This window comes from Aspergillus fumigatus, chromosome 2 (assembly GCF_000002655.1).
Source record: "Aspergillus fumigatus Af293 chromosome 2, whole genome shotgun sequence".
NCBI classification, from domain to species: domain Eukaryota; kingdom Fungi; phylum Ascomycota; class Eurotiomycetes; order Eurotiales; family Aspergillaceae; genus Aspergillus; species Aspergillus fumigatus.
The window spans coordinates 3,728,175-3,746,193 of record NC_007195.1 but is presented as its reverse complement, the minus strand read 5'-3'; the positions used below and the strand labels follow the sequence as shown (position 1 = coordinate 3,746,193).

The following is an 18,019-nucleotide window of genomic DNA, read 5'->3' as shown; positions in this document are numbered from 1 at the left end:
ACAGAATGGTAGTATCTTCAAACAGTTCATGGCAAAGCAACTCCAAACACCGGCTGATCAACGGCCTGCCTGGATCATAAAGGCTGCCCGGGCGTAAATCAAAAGCAGAAAAAAAGGTATCATTAAACATCACGAACACGAGTCTGTCGCTTTGCCGTGCCAATGTGTGTGTTGTGCACCTTTGTAGCAAACTTGAGACTAGTCAATGTCTCTGCAAGGTGAGCTTGCAATGGGCTACACATCACAAACATGAGAGTCTTGGAGTTTCCACCCAGTGAAAATTGAAGCAAGTAAGTGAGCTATGAAACAGAGTCAGTAAGCTTGAACATTGACAAGAGGCGACAAGAAACAAACCTTGCTATTGCGGTAGGGAATGTGTCCACCTTCCTTTCCTTGTCCGAGAGCTGCAATGACATCTCCGAGGCAGCTGAGACTGCGATTGATGTTCTGTGTCTCCTTCAGTCTCTCCCCAGTTGCCTGGCTGTGACTGAGCCGTTCACTGCCGGCCAGATCCACTAAGTTTAGGGTTCCCTCGCTGCGTTCGCCGGTAATGTGGTTTTCACCGAGGAGCTTGAGAATGAAGACCGAGTGTGACCGAGAAGATCTTTCGTTGGCCTTGGTAGCCGCCACTGACCGATTGGCCGCAGCTCGTTTTAACATAGATTCGACCATCTCGGGCGACTCCAGCCGCACAGTGGTGATGTCGGTGATCGTCGTCTTACATCTCTGCATGTCGTGGCGGATCTCGTGTTTCTTCTTGTCCAGCTCTTCCGCCTTGCCCAGAAGGTCGTTCAAGTTTTCGTTGTACACCTCCACGAAGTTGCCTTCCATAGTGTACCTCCAGCCCTTCTCTTCCAGGCTCTGAGCGGTCTGGTAGATCTGATGTACTGCTCGGGGGATCATGCCATCAAGGGAAGACATGGTATATGTCTTGCCACTGCCTGTCTGGCCATAGCAGAAGATGCAGACATTGTACCCATCGAGGGCGCTCTGTACGAGTTGGCTGATTTCCTCGAACACCTCCGCATTCTGTGTCGAAGGTCCGAAAACGCGGTCAAAGGTGAAACTGTTGTTCTTCCGGGTAACGGTGCCGAGAGCGCTTCTTTCTTCTGGACCCAGAAGACAAATCTCCTTGCATTCGTCTGACTGGTCCGGGTACTCGATTTGAGCGGTTTCCGCAACTTCGGACTCTAAGGACGGGCGCACTCGACAAAACACGCGAATGTTGCCCTTGAGCTCCTGCACCTGATTGTGCAGCTTCCTTCTCAAAGTTTCCTCTTTCCTCAGCTTCTCCCTTGTCGCCTCAGTTTCAGCCAGGGCATCATTCATCTGCTGGTTGAGACGCTCAAAGGCCTGAGACTGCTCTTCCCGTCCCGATTCCAGGAATTCTATTCTTGCCTTCAATGCGCGAACTGAGGACTCGAGTGTAACACTGTTGCAGCTTGCCGTGTCAAGGTTCTGTCGCAAGTCGTGATTTGCCTTGCGTTCACGCTCCAGATCTTCTCGGACAGCCTGTAGATTTTGCTGGAGCTTGGCAATTTCCCTATCCTTGCGCTCTAACTCGAGGAGCGAACGTTGCGTGTCGAGCGCAGTCTGCGAGGTGATCTGGTTGATCTCTTGGAATCGGAGGGCTTTTTCGTCGTTTATCTGCTGCTCGAAATGGCGTCTCAGTTCGCGGAGTTCGTCTTGGTGCTGGTTGTCTAGTGCCTGCAGCTGCTGCCTGCTCTCTTGTCTGACCGTCTCAATTTCGGCGCGTTGCTGACGTTCTACATCGTCCATGGCAATCTCATGGTCCCTTTTAGCGTCCTTCAGGGCTGCCTCGGCAGCATCTAGTCGGCCCTTTGTGGTCTCGAGTTCCACCCGTAATGAGAGATTTGTGTCGGTCAGTTCCTTTCGTGTTGTTTCCAACTCGCTCACTGTAACAACTGTGAGCACACTTGCAGATCGAGTGGGTACCCGTACTCACCTCTGCTTTTGTACAACTCAACGGTCTCTTTCAGACCGAAGCTCTCTTGTCCGGCTTGGCTGACTCGTGAGACAAAGGCATTGAAAAACTCCTCCATTGTCTTTTCACGCGTAGCATGATCCCATTCGGCGCCTGTAGAATAGTTAAACGTCTTGATCGAAGAATCTCTGTGCAGAAATGGTACGATAGGTGGTTTCTTTTTCCTGGGAGAAGGTTTTGGGGTAGATGCAGGCATCTCGAATGCGTGTCTCACGGGAGAAGATACGGGGATCTTTGAGGGAGGAGGTTTAATGGGTCCATCCTGCGCGAGGTGCAGGGGTTTTGGGTCCAGCATGTCTTGGGAAACGGGATCCTTTGCCGACTCATCCAAAGCAGGACATGGTGATGCCTCGAGTTGGCCAATTCGCAAAGGGGCCTCTTGAATACCAAGGAGCTTCCGTTGCGAGTCAGACCAATCGCACGACAACTTCCTGTCCTTACTATGCGGTGTAATAGATGCAGGGTGGGAATAAATATCAAACAGGGAAAATAGGGACTGCCGCCTACCCTTTCTCTTTCCCAAAATGCTTGCAGCGAAATCCTCTTCTTCATGGGTATCCAATGACGTCGCGGGCCGAGTGATGGAGTGACCGTTCGGTTTTCGGGTACCAGCAAGCGATGTGTGCGGTCGTGGCGCATGCGAAGGAGGCCGTGATCCGGGTCCAACAGTGGAGGAGAAATTCGTTCTGGTAGTCCGTGAAGCAGTTGAGGCCGATCGGGTCAGAGTTGATGACGCATGGGAATTAGTTCTAGTATGAACTCGTCCCATACTTGTTCCTGGACGTGACGGAGGAAGGCTTCCTGTCCCAGATCGGCTGGGCTCGGGGGCCTGTGTAGCGCTTCTGGCGCGGGTGGTGTCTGTTACCGTAAGAATGTGAGGTCGCTCTGTCAAATGCTATTGTGGTTCACATACGCGATAGACTCGACGTTTTACTCGCAATCGTGCCAGGTTGGGGCAGGCCAGAGCGAGAATTGGTCATCCCTGATGTCATGCCGGCCATGGGGATGCGCGATTTAGTGGTCGGCTTTGGGTGCGCCTGCTATTCAAAAGATATAAGACTTTTTAATACAGTCGACTGCATTGGCAGAACTTACTATATGCTCGTTCTCCATTGTCAGTTGCGTATGGAATTTCCACTGTAGACTGTTGAAAAGACCGGTCTATGACATGCGGATGGAAGGAGCGTGCAGAAGAAATGAGTGTCTCAGAGCTGCAGAGAAGACAAAGAGTCAACAGTGTATCAACTGGCTCTGCAGCATGTCAGGAGGTGGAGCAGCGAAGGGGGAGGATAAATGGACTGCGAGTCGGGACTACTTCAAGGTACGGAGTAGCAAAGTAGTTCTCTGTAGTCTTCTGTTTAGGTGAGCTGAACAGTTTGCGATGATCGCATGTGTTTTGGTTTCTGGAGTGACGGAAAGCGGTAAACAAACTCGGCTGACTCAGCAAGCGCCCAGCGGGGGGTGCACTAGTCCTCTTTGAGACAAGGCGCATCAGGTCCTCTTGTTCCTTCATTCAGCGTCCTTCACGATAACAGAGAAAGCAAATTGTTGTACGGAGTACTCGGTAAATGATGAGCCTCTGACTTGTCCATTTTACTTCCTACTTTGAACTGGTGTCTTTCTTGCCATAGTCTGACGAATACGAATCTTTTTACGAGTTTACGGCAATACGTTGGTGCTCCTTTTCTTATCTCCTCCCCACTGCGCAGCGGGCACCCACTTCTCCCTTGTCTGGACTAAGCTACTAACGGCGGCTGGACTCTTGTGCGCAGACAGACGGACAGCTTTCCCTCCCCCCCCCAAAAAGTGATACAGTTACATACTCGATCTCCCTTTTTCTCCGTCAACTGCATATTGTGCCTCTGATTGCATTGTTTCTTCTTTTGTTGTGGTGTTCTCCTATAAGCCGGTGCCATGTCTGGTCGCTTTGTTCGTTCATCCAAATACCGTGAGCTTGATCCTTTCCCCTCAGGCTGCGCGCAATCTGACAGGTATAGGACACGTCTTCGGACGACCAACGAGAAAGGTATTTACACTAAGAATCCCGTGATTACTTGCAACGTTCTGGCAATGACTCATTCAATGCGCAGGATCAATGCTATGATAACCTTCGCATCTCGAAAAATGCTTGGGATACCAACCTTGTCAAGGTCCGCCCCCGCCGGCATCCCGATTACCTCCCCGGCCCTGAAGACAGTCTAACCCCCAAGATAGGTCAACCCTCGCTACCTCTCCGTGAATTGGGAAGCCGGTGGTGGTGGTGCATTTGCTGTCATTCCTCTTGAAGAGCGAGGCAAGCTACCCGAGAGAATACCCTTGTTCAGGGGTCATACCGCAGTCGTTCTGGACACCGACTGGTGAGTACTCGTCGTCTACTGTCAAATTGCGCCAGGATAACCAACGCATCCCAGGAACCCCTTCAATGATGATTTGATTGCCTCTGGCTCCGACGACGGCAAGGTGAGCTGATCATAGATCTATGCCTCTGGTGCACTAACTCATACGGGCTTTGTTTCTAGGTCTTGCTTTGGCGAGTTCCCGAAGGCTTCACTCTCCGGCCGGACGTCGAACCGGACGAAATACAAGACATTGCGCCCGTTGGCAAGCTGAGCGGCCACCCAAAGTTGGTCCCTCTGGTCCCCTCGCAGTTTTGTCTCTGGTCGGTCCTAATTTCTGTGCAGGAAGATCGGGCACGTGCTCTTCAACCCCGCCGCAGAAAACATCCTTGCGACCGCCTCTGGCGACTTCACTGTTAAGATTTGGGATATCGAAGCCGGTGCCTCCAAATTGACGTTGAACTTGGGCGATATTGTCCAGTCTCAAGCGTGGAGTGCTAATGGTTCCCTGCTGGTCACCACCTCTCGAGACAAGAAGCTGCGGATCTGGGATGTTCGTCAGGAGCGACCCGCTCACGAAACCCAAGGACACTCGGGTGCAAAGAACAGTCGTGTTGTATGGCTGGGAGAGCGCGATCGCGTTGCGACAACTGGTTTCTCCAAGATGAGCGATCGCCAGCTGGCGCTTTGGGATATTCGTGCCCCTCGCGAACCCATCAACGGCTTCAAGACTCTCGACTCGATCTCTGGTGTTTGCATGCCGTTCTGGGACGATGGCACCCAGTGCCTGTATCTGGCTGGCAGAGGGTGAGTGGTGATTCCTTCACGATGTTCAGTCGACACGGGTCTGTACTGATCACCACTAGCGACGGCAACATTCGCTACTTCGAATTGGAAAATGACAAGTTCGAGTTCCTTGCTGAGTACAAGTCCGCCGATCCACAGCGTGGTATTGCTTTCATGCCCAAGCGAGGTGTAAATCCCCACGAGAACGAGGTCACCCGCGCCTTCAAGACTGTCAACGACAGCTACATCGAACCTATCTCCTTCATCGTCCCTCGCCGGTCAGAAAACTTCCAAGACGATATCTACCCCCCTACTGTCGGTCTGAAGCCCGCTATGGGCCCCTCGGAATGGTTCGCTGGAAAGGAAGCTATCCCGCCCAAGATTTCCATGGCCAGCGTTTACGAAGGCGAGGGTCTGAAGGAGGTCACAGGTGTACAAGAGCAGCCTACTCCTACTACGAGTGCTCCTGAACCCAAGCCCGCCGAACCTGTCGCTGCAAAGAAGGTCGCTGAACCCGTGCCGACGCCCGCACCCGTTGTCAAGCCGGAGGTGTCCATGAAGGAGCAAGGCGCTTCGATGGCCGCGATGGTGAACAAGTTCGCCGACAAGGAAGATGATGCCGAGCCAGTGGATGATGATTCCAGCTTTGAGGAGATTCCCAAGCCAACTGAGCGGGCTGCTCGTTCCGCGGACAACGCGTCGCCCTCCATTAAGACCAGCCCATGGCAACAGAAGGAAGAGGCCAAGTCGCAGGCCAGTCCTGCTCCGGTAAGCTTGTTTCCTCTAAATCCCCCGCAGCCAAGAACTAATCAAAACAGGCCTCTCCCGTCGTCCCCGAACGAAGCACCCCTACCGTGCCCACCCCTACCACCACAACTCCCCCTCCATCAGCAGGCTCGACTCTTCAGGCTGGCGCCGCTGTTGCCGCGGACGCCGTCCAGCGCGAGGTCTCGGCCATCAAAGACCTGCTCGCAGAGCAAACCAAGATCATTGCATCCCAGGCGGAGCAGATGCAGAACCTGACTGCGGAGATCGAGTCTCTCAAGGCCAAGCTGGGCTAGCCAATCTCTGTTCCGTGTAGCCGCTGCCATGTAGTGTATTCTAACTTGTGTGCGTCGGGGATGTTTCGCAACCCAAAAGAATCTGTCCTCTTCGTTTTGTCCATAACCATAGTCGGTGTCTTATATTCTCGCGGGCTTATAGCATGTTGCAATGTCAATACCACCTCACATCGAGTTTACTCTCGATTTCTTTTGAACTAGTGGATCTTAACGAGCCATACGGGGTGGTCTTCGAGGTTGTATGGACATATGGCAGTCACACCAAGTCGTAATGTCTTGACAATAATACCATTAGCATACTCGATCAGATTTCTGATAAGTCTTATCCATATATCAAAGTTGGTCATTTCACATTGAACAATAGCTAGTCTGGACACCTTTTACAACGCCAAGCCTGCATTAGAAGAGCCCCAGTAAGTCCATTCTGCAGGCTGAGCTGGGCCCTCCTGTTAATGCTTAAATGGGCCATTTCCCTGAGTGCGGGTCTTTGAAAGTTCAGAGACTTTTTGCACTCAAAGTAGGAAAGCAGTAGAAGTCAATCCGAAGGGGTATACGGAGATAGTTCCCTGCATATGGTGTAGTGGAGTGTATCTCTGACCCCTATTCTTTATCTTCTCTCTGCTATTCTTTATCAAAACACACATGTCCTGTGAGGATTTTCACCACACTGGTATGCCATACCAGTGTGTACTGGCCCAGGCGAGACAGCTTACCTGTGCTACATTCAGTCAGCTGCCAGTGGTGACCGAACTCCAGGTTGCCACAGATGGCGTTCAGTCGACACCTGAGATAAATGACCAAGTGGACATACAGGGGGTGGATGACTTCACCATCTTCATCTTCAAATTTACCGCACCAGAAGAATTTAGCGGAGGAGGGCAGACTGAAACATATACTTGAAATCCAGATCTTAAGGTTCCTCTTCTCTTATTACACCTCTAGACTGGGATGTCTGTAGATCATGATTAAGGCCATGATATTATCATAAGCTCACCCTATAAAAGTACCCAAAGCGGATGGTCAGAAGCCTGGAGAATGCCGCAGGCAGGAGATGAGGGAGGAGCACGCTGCCTCTGGTCTTGCTTGTGATAAACTCAAACAGACATAAACAAGTGGATTGGGTTTTTGAATGGTGTCAAAAGGCAAGCTGAGGAGAGGAAAGCTCGTATAGCGGCGCAGCCATCTACTGTGCCGTTAACTTAGTCTGGGTGGCCAAGCTCGAGAGTTGCCCTGCCAGCGAATCGCGAAACGAAGGCCTGAGGCCGACGACGATCAGTCTATTGAAGCTACTCCTGAAAGTGAGACTTCTGAGTATTCTGAGACTTCAGGGGTGTTTCAGAGGGGCAGAAAGAAGCTTCGCAGGATACGGGAGCAAGAGAGAGAGAGACCGAACTCTAAAAGACAGCTAATGCAACTGCTCTGGATGCTCTTGGGACATCTTTTAGTATCTCTCTCAGCAAAAGCTTGTGTGAACCGATCCGCGTGGGATAGAAGAACATATCATGTCTGAAAGAGTTTCGTACGCAGATGGATGACCTGAGAACGCTGATGAAGGACCAACAAGCCGTATTCCACAGCTTCTCCAAGAGATGAGAGAGGCAGATCTGGTTAGGATAGTTAGCTAAGTTGAGTGGTGAGTGGTGAGAGCGATGCGCTTGCCTAATTTCATGGACTGTCACTTTGTCACCTTCTCGATTGACAAACAACTGCGCTCCCTACATTAAGGTATATCAGTATTACTTGGAATTTGGGTTACTGCTATGTCATCTTAGAATCACTGTCAGCGTCTGATGGAGCTTCCATTTAGTACTACTCAACGTATATGTACATGTAGATTGGGTGGGTACTGTGCGATGCGAGTGAAATAATGAATCACCGTGAAGCGCTTCATAGATTGCCTGACATGCGCACTCGATCGAGCAGGTAGCGAGGAGGGAATCTCGAGTGTCTTGGGATCACGCCCATCGACTCGCCTCTCGCTCTCGTTCCACACGTGCAGCATGCGCCGAATCTGGCTCCTCGTCTTCATATTTGTAGCTGAGCCGACGCCCTCCGGTCAGGATCCGCTCCTGCCGGTTATCGCGCCTGCGACTGGATTTACTCTCTGCGTTCATTGCTTCCCGCCGCTGCTGCTCCTTGAGCATTCGTTCGCGGTTACGGGCCTCACGCTCTAGCGTATGGGGATCCTTCTCGGGCTCGGAGGTCTTGGTTGACACTTTATCTCTGGCGCTGTCTTTGTCTCTGTCGCCGCCATCCTCGCGGTCTCGCTTAATACGTCGGGAATGGTGGCGAGAAGAATAGTCACTGTCAGCAGGGGACTGAGTTCGGTCGCGCCGAGAGCGTTTCCGATCCCTGTCCCGCTCACGGTCTCGGTCCCGGTGGCGATCGCGGTCTTTTTCGCGTTCACGGTATCGATCGCGATCCCGGTCGCGGTCTCGGTCGCGGTTACGTTCTCGTTCTCTTTCTCTGTCACGATCGCGATCACGATCTCTATCACGATCATGGTCACGGTCCCGCCGTCTGGAGTCTCGGTCTCGGTCTCGGTCTCGGTCCCGGTCCCTGTCTCGGTCACGTTCCTCTTCGCGGCGACTGGAGCGGTCCTTCCGTGAGATAGATGCTCTGCTCTCCGAGCGGGAGGCAGGCTCCTCTAGAATCCGCGGGAGACGATCGACATCATGTGAATCTCCGTTGCGGCTCCGACTCCGGCTTCGGCTGCGACTCCGGCGATGGGGTCGATGCGACCGACGTGCATTTCTGTCCTCCCGTTCTCTATCCCGCCGGTGAGACGATCGTTTAGAATCAACAGACGGAGAACGAGAGCGGCGGTCATCCTCGGCCGCGGAGTGCTCGTCGTATTTGTCTTCTCGACGGGATTTTCTGGGCGCATCACGCCTACGTTCGCGATCGTCGGCGTCCTTATCAACCGTTGGTGAGCGCTGGCGGACCGAGCGGCGGCCATCCACATCGGACGGACCGGGAGATCGCGATCGGCTCGTCGGCCTAGAGGGCGACTTGGCTCTTGATCTTGATCTTGATTTCGATCTGGTCCGTGTCCGTGCATCTTCATGGGGCGTTGTTGGGGTTGCACTACATCAATATGTTAGGTTACAATGCAGACTGACGAGCCGCTGTACGACTGTACGACTTACCTCTGTTCGCTTCTTAGTGACGCCCCTGAAGGTCGTCCCTGAGCAAAGTAGTTCCGTTGTCTTAGAATACTGGTGTTAGGGAGACCCTCACGCATTGCTCTGGGAGCGGCAGGGGCTCCTTCGACCCCCTGACCCCGCGGTTCCTGCTGCATATTTGGTCCGCCCATAAAAGGGGCGCCCCCAAACCCACCTCCACGGCCTCCTGGAAATTGTCCGCGCATATAGCCTCGTCCATAGCCCATTCCAAAGTGGCCAGGCATGCCCATCGAAGCATTAGGCATCATTTGATAATGGTTGGACTGATCGAGACTGTCGATAGTAGGGATCCCTCGCAACTGGGGTTCCTCTTCCCCAGTATTTCCATCGGCAGTGGGTCTGTCTGCGGATGTAGCCTGTGCTGCAGCATCCTCAGAAGCTTCCTGAGAAGAAACTGCCTCGTTTGATGGCGCCTGGTCAGCTTTAACTTGTCCATCGCCGGACGCACTCTGGGCCTCATCTGACCGCCTTTCCGTGGCGCTGGAATCGTCCTGCGATATTCCAGTTCCAGCGGGGCCACCTTCCTGCGATTGGCCTGTCGTGTCTTGATCAAAGTCAGAAGAATTAGGGGTCTGGAACGCTGCGTAGTTAGTATTAGAGGGATAATTAGCCTGCATATGCCCAACAAAGCCGCCACGACCACGGCCGCCAGGAACAAACCCACGGCCGCGGCCTCGGAAATTGCTTCTGCCATAACCGGGGCCATAGTACCCGTTCTGAAAATCTTGGCTAGGGAACTGTTGTTGCTGCATTTGAGCATGAACTCCGTTGGGTTGAGACATATTATATCCGCCAAATCCAGAAGGGCCCTCATACTGCGGGCCCATACCATTTGCGAAAGCATTTGGATTGAATTTATCTTGGCCTCCATTCCACATATTGTTTTGAGAGCCGTCCCATCCCCCATACATCCCTTGACTAGCGTCGAAATTCATTCCCATATTCATGCCACTGTTCATGCCATTCATGTTCATCCCGTAGCCTCCAAGCATACCCTGATTCGCGGCCATTGGGTCCATTCCCATACCAGACATTGCTGAAGTCATCATGTCAGTGTTTGGATGTTTTGAGAGACAGATGAGGAGGGACCTACCCATTGGGTTGGGGAAGTTGAACATGCCGTTAGCCATAAACTGGGCCATGGGATTGAAATCGCCGCTGGCGTTGTTCCAAGCCATATTTGGAAACGCGCTGGGTCCCATGTTGAATCCCATGGCATTGGGGAACATCGGTGTCGGGCCTTGTGCCTGAGGCATCCCTTCATCCGCGGGTTGGGGGATCTGGGGCTCTTCCGTCGCATGTCCTTCGGCAGGTTTGTTTTCCTCGGTAGCCTCATCTGCGTGACCTGCCTCGGCCGGGCCATTTTCTGCTTGGTCGTTCTGTTTCAACGAATTAGCCATCGCCACATACATCGAAGTAACCATCAACAACGTACTTCAATAGACGGCATGGGTACTGCTGCTTGATTTGTATCTGTCACGTTCTCAGCAACGGTGTCCGACGGTTCTGCACCGGTCACAACAGTAGATGATTCGTCCCCTGCAACATCACTACTGTGGAGTTTGCCCTCGGGTATCTCCGCCACTGTGTTGCTTGCAGGGGCTTCGGACGCGACTGGTGTCTCCGACTGAGCCAGAGTCACATCTGCAGGCGTCACGCCATTCGAGATCGCAGGCGTAGCAGATTGTCGCTCCTTTTCGCGTTTCTTTTCTTCCGTGCGAAGAAAAGCCTTGAGGGTCGTTCGTAAAGCCTTGTTTGGCTTGCATAAGTCGGGGGAGATGGGAGTATGTGCGCACACGGGGCAGGTTTCGGGAAGCGATATCTGGCCTACAGGTCGGACGGTCAATAGATATAACGGCTAAGGTCGTTCAGGACTAGCAAAGTGCGTACAGTTCTCACATATGGCCTGATCGCAGCAGGGCAAGCGGAACGCATTAACGGCAAGTTTGTTGCAGCTTGCGCATCTCAGCTTGAATGGAATCTCATCCTGAGTGAGGGAGCTGATAGAACAATCGGCATTAGATCACAAACATAGCCTATAGACTTCGATTACCACTCACCTTGCGATGTCCATCAAGCCCGCAGGCTGGTCCGTCACAGCCATTGAAAGTGTTCAAAGCCAGTCGATGATAGTAATGAACGTGAAGAATCGCGCAGCGCCTGGGGTTACGACTGGCAAACAGAGGCCAAAATGGCAATATCAAAGATCACGCCTGATTCCACCATCAAGATGAAATATTATCCATCTCAACAGCCCCGAGAGCCAATATAGAGCGTTGCCTTGTAGATCAAGTCTATCTGTTGACCAAATTTGGTTGGAAGTGAACTTGAGGTGGTTGGTATGGAGAAACAAAAGTCCGGTCATCTTTGTATTAAATATTTTTTCTCCCGCATCCCAAAATGATTCTGTCCCACTTCGACTCCCCCACCCAAACTTTGTAGAGACTCATCATCTGCTTTACGAAACAGGGATAGAGATCACACAACATAGCAATATAGATCAATAACATGAACTATCTATGCGTATCAACTGGTTGCAAGCAACTACTACTCCGGCCTTGTCGTCTACTCTGGCTTCAAATTACACTATGAGTCGAAAAGGTTACAGAAGGCAGAAACATCGTTGGGTAAAGGCTACCAGAGCAACAGCACCAACGACACGCCATCAGATTAGATCAAGTAATTTTCACCTTCATCGACACGTAGGCACCTTTGGGCAAGATCAGCGGCGATACCACTAGGTTTCTGCTCGCTAAAACTCGCCATTCCTGCGTCTTGGGAGCTCTTTTATCATCATCGGCAATCGTGGTACATGCTGTTAGCAAGATCGAAAGGGATCTTGTTGTTTCGAAAACCTGCACATGCGACTACATTGGGACGTGGAGGAGCAGGAAAACATCAAAGAAAAGATATACCATGGAATCCTCCCAAGGCAGTTGTTGGACCAAGAGTTGCATCATCGACAGTGACTTGAAGGACAGAATCACGGGCTGAAACCAAGCCCGGTATTGAAGGCCCAATCAACGCGCTGTCCGTCCGAGACGCCTTTATGGGCGAAGTGGCGATGAGAGGCCTGTTCAAGTAATCGAGCATAATCAGTCTGATTACAGAATAGATCATAAAGCAGCCAGTCACCAAAAATGAAATCAGGACAAAAACAACCAAGTAATGGACGAAGATCAGGGGGAGGGTTGATCTAGAAAGAAATGTTCGAGAAGCCTTGGTACAGTGAATTACGAGGTTGTTTAGGCGGTCGATGACGGCTAGGGAACAGGATCAAAATGGATGCACAAATCACAAAAAAGAGTGAGAGAAAAAGAGCAAAACCTAAGGCATTCCACATTTTTAGCGCGAGAGTGGAAGGCGGGCGCAGGGTTAAAAAGGGCAGCTGCCGCCCCGGAAGAAAGAAACCCGGCCTGTTCTTCTGATACCTGTTATCGACACGCGATTTTCCACCCTTTGGCACACGCACTCCCAGGAACTTCTTTCCCTCTATCTGTCGGTACTTGTTGCTGAAGAAGCTCGGGCCATCCGTGGCGCGCCATCTAAACATTTATTATTATTTATTATCGCCCTTAGTATCTGGGTACCGTCGCGACTGTCATTCTATCACCCCCCATCCCAAGCCATTGAGGTCTTGTAAGGGACGCGGTGATATTCAGTTTGCAATTGCTTGACGTCCTTTTTGTGATGTATCTACTCAAGTCCCGTTATATGTCCTCATACATATACGTGAAGTCAACTTAAGACGGTCCACGGAAAACAAGGTACTACCCCATACTGCAACTATACGCTCCAAACTCAATTACGGCAGTGTCCACATACACAAAGGGAAATAGCCATTGCTAAAGCATTTTCCTAGCAATGACAGATCAGGACAGCACCTACAGACCCCGTTCACCCGATCTTTCCACCTTCCAGTCCTCTATTCCTCCCGCCGTTAACTCCCCCATCTATCCTCTCGCGAGTCCTCTGGCACACCGGGCTTCCTACGACGCCTCACCTTTCTTTGCCCCGCAATATCAGCAACCACCGGCCCCGCTTGGTCGGGTCCCTCAGCAGTACATACCACCATTCGTAGACCCGAACTCTCCTCTTTCTCCAGACATGGCTCGTCGATCCTCCCGTCTGGCACGCGCGACCGAGGTCGCGCCCATGCCAGAGGTCTCATACGCGCAGCCAGTACTCTCGGAAGAGCCGCAGCAGCTCCCACCACCGCCGCCGCAACCCAACCCAGTGGCTAGCATTGAGGTGAAGACGAAGTTTCCTGTCGCGCGTATCAAGCGTATCATGCAAGCAGACGAGGATGTCGGAAAGGTGGCACAGGTCACTCCCATTGCTGTCTGTACGTGTATCCCACTTCATTTCGTCCCTGCGTCTCTTGAATCTGTACTGACTGCTATCGTGATATAGCGAAAGCCTTAGAACTCTTCATGATTTCTCTGGTCACCAAGGCGGCCAAAGAAGCTAGAGATCGCAACTCGAAACGCGTGACCGCGACGCATCTGAAACAAGCGGTTGTCAAGGATGAAGTTTTGGATTTCTTGGCCGACATAATCGCCAAGGTTCCCGATCAACCTGCCGGCGGAAGGAAGCATGATGACGATGGCAGTGACCAGAACGAGCAACCAAAACGAAAGCGAGGCGGGCGGCGGCCCAAAGATGATAGTGATTAAGGCTTGTCTTCAATTCTGGGGCATGATCTTCTTTCAGTTCTTTTTTTTTTTCAGGAACGACTTGATGGGTGAAATCTTAGACGGGAATGGAGAGCGGGCGTATACTCATTTGGCGTTATGCTGGTACGCATGGTCGGGCTTGCATCTTTTTCTGTTGATGTGAATAAGTACTTTTAGGTCTGGTTCATTGCTGTTGGTTCCAGCATCTGAGTTCATTTGTCATCTCTATTTGTATAATCGCCGGGCAGCGCCCACTCTTACTATTGTACCTCATTGGCTTGCGAGGATGCAGCATGATTTCTGACAACTGTCAGGATGGATGATCGATAGTTCATGAATGAACCACATCAAGAGCATAATTATTGGGTCAGAAATGCATGCAGACCTTCGTTGTCAAAGCTTTGCCCGAATGGTGCGTCTCGATTGCGTGTAGTCGGAGACTTGGAGTACATGGCTCTATACCTGAAGAGGACTCGTGGGTCTACATGCATAATCTATCTCCTAGGACGCGACTGCGCTATTCCCCTTTAGGCACTACTGTTGTCTCATGCCCATTGCTCCTCCATCCTCAGTCCTCTCTTGACCAGGCGATTGTGGTCGACGAAAGATATCAGAAGTAATATGCTGCTGCCACAGAACGATGGACTTTGTATGTTCCGCCTCCTGACTCGCCGTCCCTTGACCTGTCGCAACTAACAAATATAGTGGTCTCGTCTAATTGGCGGCTCCCGTTCGCTGTCAACCAAGAGCTTTCGTGCTACGTCGCCCACTGAGAGATTAACAGCTTTCAAGCAGACATGCAATACTCTGCAAGTAGGTTTTGTTTCTGTCGGCGTAATTAGACAGCCGCGAAGGCTAACCATCCCTCCCCATTCGGCAGCAAATATGGCGTTCCACCACCACCCCGTCCGGAAACCTATCAGCTGGAGCTCAAGCGCGCATCTACATTGAACGGCTGAACTCCATCCTGAGCGACGAAGCGCGAGGACCCGCCCCTCATCCATGCCTAGCATATGCTGCATCCTCCCAGATCTTTGTGACCATCACGAAAGTCACATTATCGGCTTACGATGGTGGCCAGGTTGGCACGCTCCGGGCCGCGGCTATCTTTTTCAACACCCTGATCGATTCGGAGGTGGATGGCGTTGTTGACAACCGGCTGTTTGCGCGGGCTTTGGTGGATTTGGTCAGACGTGCAGACAAGCATGACGAGGATGTCGAAGGCAGGCTGGTGGAACTCTTGTTTGGTGTCGCCAATAACATTCGACTACAGCCTAGCATACTACCAGCCTGGTTTGCTCCAAGGTCCGACGGCCAGGACAAGGAGAGACAAACCAATATGGGGACGGAATTTGCTGGCGCGACAAGGACAAACGACTTTCCTTTATTTTACCTGTTGGTGCAGTACGTGCATCATGCAGGCAGGGCGGGCGATTTCGCTCGCACGGGCCTACTGTATCTGATTGAAACAGCGTCCAGGTCCAAGATTCTGGAGAGATGGTTAATCGAAAGTGATCTTGCGACTCTTATGGCTACGGGTTTAGGCGCGCTGTACAGTCAGCTAGGCAGGTTAGTAGGCGATCATATAGCTCGACTGAGATCTCGTCCAAACTAACAGATATCCTAGCCTGTCCTTTGGCACGACCGAAGAAGAAAACCTTCCACATATTGTCGCGTTGTCGGACCATGCAAGACATGAAAACGCCCTGCCGCCACAGCTCGATTCGACCATGGACTCGTTTATGTCGTATCTGTTGTTCTGGCAGGACACGATTGACCATTGTAAATCTGCGGAAGTGAATGGTACTCTTTTGGACCATTTCCAGGTCCTGTTTTTGGAGCAACTTCTGTTAGTTCCCCCATTTGCGGCACCTCTCTCTGAGCTTCCTGGTGTTTTCTGACTATGTTAGGTACCCATCGCTACTGGAATCATCTGACGTGGAAGGTGGCTCTACTGCTGCAGTGCTCACCTATTTACACCGGATTCTCGAGTCAATCGAACAACATGACCTGGTTCACCGTATTTTGCATTTCTTGCTTGCGTCGCCGTCCGACTCGCAGCCTACGTCCAAAGTGGGCATGTCGTCCAGCCGGCGAAAGTCTCTGGACGTCTTGGCCGCCTTTTCGGAGGGAGCGGCTCGACCATCTCCATCTCTCTTCAACCTCAGAGACCTTGCACTTCTTGGACTTCAATCCACCAATCGTCAAACAGTGTTGGCTACGCTACGTTTGCTGACGGTTGTTTTACAACGACATCAGTCTTTCGCCCGGTCCTTGATCTGGACGGATTCAGGTCAACCTGCTAAGCAGCGAGCTGTTGGTGCGCTGAATGCCGAGCTCGCACAGCTCCTGGGCTTGGCCACATCGATTGTCCACGAACCCGCGCTGAATGATTCTTTTGAGAATTACCTAAAGGATGCCTCTTGCATCTTGGAGGCGCGTCTCAGTATGTTACCAGCGGAATACGATCTGGAGGACGACGGACCATTACAATTGAGAACCGATGATCCCATCGTGCGAGAACTGCTAAACCTGCTGGGCACGTTTTTCTCCAATAGTGTGATAGTGAACCTGGCGTTGACAGAAGTATTGAAGAGCATCACGTCCTCACATCTCGTATCTCTTGATGGGTGGCTTCTGGTCGATCCGACGAATTATGATTACAGCGCTGCACCTACAACGGAGGGCGATTCGACCCTCGAAGTATTGGAACAGATCCAGCTAGCCTATCACGAGCCCAGCTGGTCCAGCGCCGATGTACCCGTGCTCACCTGTGTCCTACACGGACTTGTGCAACAGATACAGGGATGGCGCAGGGAGATATCGGACTTTGATATACTGATTGCAGCTCGGCGCGACTTGCTCCACCAAGAAAACGATCCGAGGCAATCCCCGAGCCGGTCCCGACAAGCCTCTGAACCTCCCTCAGGCGGTTCTTCCGAGAGACCAATTGCACGAATGGGGCAAGTGGGGTCTGACTTTGGATCTCCCCGTGGAAGAGCAGCGCGACCCTTGGACGTGCAGAGCGTTGCATCCACACCACGGCGCGCTGCGGCTAGATCGCCAGCGCGGGATCCCTCTGTACTATCTGCCGCTACCCGCGAATCGTCCACGGCCCGGCAGTCTGCTGCAGAGGAGCTGCGCAAGCGATTGGCCGAGCCTTTCCCGGTGAAGTCACAGTCGCAGCGTCCCCGGAGAGAGACAGATGATGCTGGAGACGTCACAGAACCAGCCCACATCCATACAGATCGCTCAGAGGAGGCGATCATGGACAATCCATCCGAGTCACCAACACTGGGACACGTCCTGACTAATACTGTTATCTTGTATGAGTTCCTCCTAGAGCTATCGGCGATTGTACAAGCACGGGGAAGTCTATATGAAGAGGCGGGGTTTCCGGGAGTTGACGCTGCAGCTGCAGCCTAATAATAGCCAAAAGTAGCTGGGCTGTGCAAGGGAGTTGTGGGCAGGTACCATGACTGGAACAGGATACCCATTCATTAGTTTTACATAGTACAGTAGAGAATAGAAGATTAGTGTTGGGCATATCTACGGAGTCTCTTAAAGTTCCTTTCCCTTCAGTTACAGGCGATGACTGCTAATTCCAGCAGAGAGATATCTCCAGCGTCCTTTCATTGGATACTGTGGACGGAGTACGGAGCATTCAGGATCCATTTCATACCTACATTTTGTAGATGGTCCTCCAGCGCATCCCATTGGTGCCTGTTTTTGCCTCAGGCCCACTGTTGTCGGGCACTAAAACGACCCCCTGAATCCAGTCGTGTGGGCAAAGCGCCGTGCCTGATTGGTTAGGGGAACGTGCCAGCTCGAAACTGAAGCCAATCTTTCTGATTTCCCACTAAACTGTAGATCGATGGATTATTCCAGACTTCGGGAGTCTTCAAATAGGACCAGATAGGGGAAGACAGCTGGCGAGAGAATACCATTGGGCCATTGGGCCATTGAGCCT

The 18,019-nt window shown here is 52.0% G+C and overlaps 5 protein-coding genes across 5 annotated transcripts; 3 read left to right on the top strand and 2 right to left on the bottom strand.

The window, feature by feature from the left end:
- Positions 1-122: 122 nt before the first annotated feature.
- Positions 123-3,386, bottom strand: AFUA_2G14280 (putative kinesin family protein (KlpA); the record flags this gene model as incomplete). The annotated part of the gene is made up of 6 exons (XM_750668.2): positions 3,101-3,386; positions 2,919-3,042; positions 2,513-2,863; positions 1,967-2,098; positions 355-1,916; positions 123-299 (listed from the first exon to the last, which is right to left on the bottom strand). Exons 1-6 carry the CDS (start codon positions 3,116-3,118, stop codon positions 123-125), a joined length of 2,364 nt encoding a protein of 787 aa, XP_755761.2. The 5' UTR covers positions 3,119-3,386.
- Positions 3,387-3,441: 55 nt separating this feature from the next.
- AFUA_2G14270 (coronin) lies at positions 3,442-6,546 on the top strand. Its single transcript, XM_077804201.1, has 10 exons — positions 3,442-3,676; positions 3,778-3,953; positions 4,003-4,031; positions 4,096-4,155; positions 4,220-4,362; positions 4,417-4,465; positions 4,525-4,628; positions 4,687-5,148; positions 5,208-5,895; positions 5,946-6,546. Exons 2-10 carry the CDS (start codon positions 3,920-3,922, stop codon positions 6,186-6,188), a joined length of 1,812 nt encoding a protein of 603 aa, XP_077660363.1. The 5' UTR covers positions 3,442-3,676; positions 3,778-3,919; the 3' UTR covers positions 6,189-6,546.
- A 14-nt stretch (positions 6,547-6,560) lies between these two features.
- AFUA_2G14260 (RING finger protein) lies at positions 6,561-12,763 on the bottom strand. The gene is made up of 7 exons (XM_077804200.1): positions 11,434-12,763; positions 11,264-11,373; positions 10,809-11,200; positions 10,467-10,752; positions 9,338-10,409; positions 7,848-9,275; positions 6,561-7,792 (listed from the first exon to the last, which is right to left on the bottom strand). Exons 1-6 carry the CDS (start codon positions 11,475-11,477, stop codon positions 8,144-8,146), a joined length of 3,036 nt encoding a protein of 1,011 aa, XP_077660362.1. The 5' UTR covers positions 11,478-12,763; the 3' UTR covers positions 6,561-7,792; positions 7,848-8,143.
- Positions 12,764-12,791: 28 nt separating this feature from the next.
- Positions 12,792-14,548, top strand: nctA (negative cofactor 2 transcription regulator complex subunit BUR6). The gene is made up of 3 exons (XM_750665.2): positions 12,792-13,140; positions 13,188-13,718; positions 13,787-14,548. The coding sequence occupies exons 2-3, from the start codon at positions 13,238-13,240 to the stop codon at positions 14,047-14,049; spliced, it is 744 nt and encodes a 247-aa protein (XP_755758.1). The 5' UTR covers positions 12,792-13,140; positions 13,188-13,237; the 3' UTR covers positions 14,050-14,548.
- A 47-nt stretch (positions 14,549-14,595) lies between these two features.
- Positions 14,596-17,596, top strand: AFUA_2G14240 (uncharacterized protein). Its single transcript, XM_750664.2, has 5 exons — positions 14,596-14,698; positions 14,755-14,862; positions 14,930-15,618; positions 15,677-15,898; positions 15,960-17,596. The coding sequence occupies exons 1-5, from the start codon at positions 14,690-14,692 to the stop codon at positions 17,473-17,475; spliced, it is 2,544 nt and encodes an 847-aa protein (XP_755757.1). The 5' UTR covers positions 14,596-14,689; the 3' UTR covers positions 17,476-17,596.
- Positions 17,597-18,019: the final 423 nt, after the last annotated feature.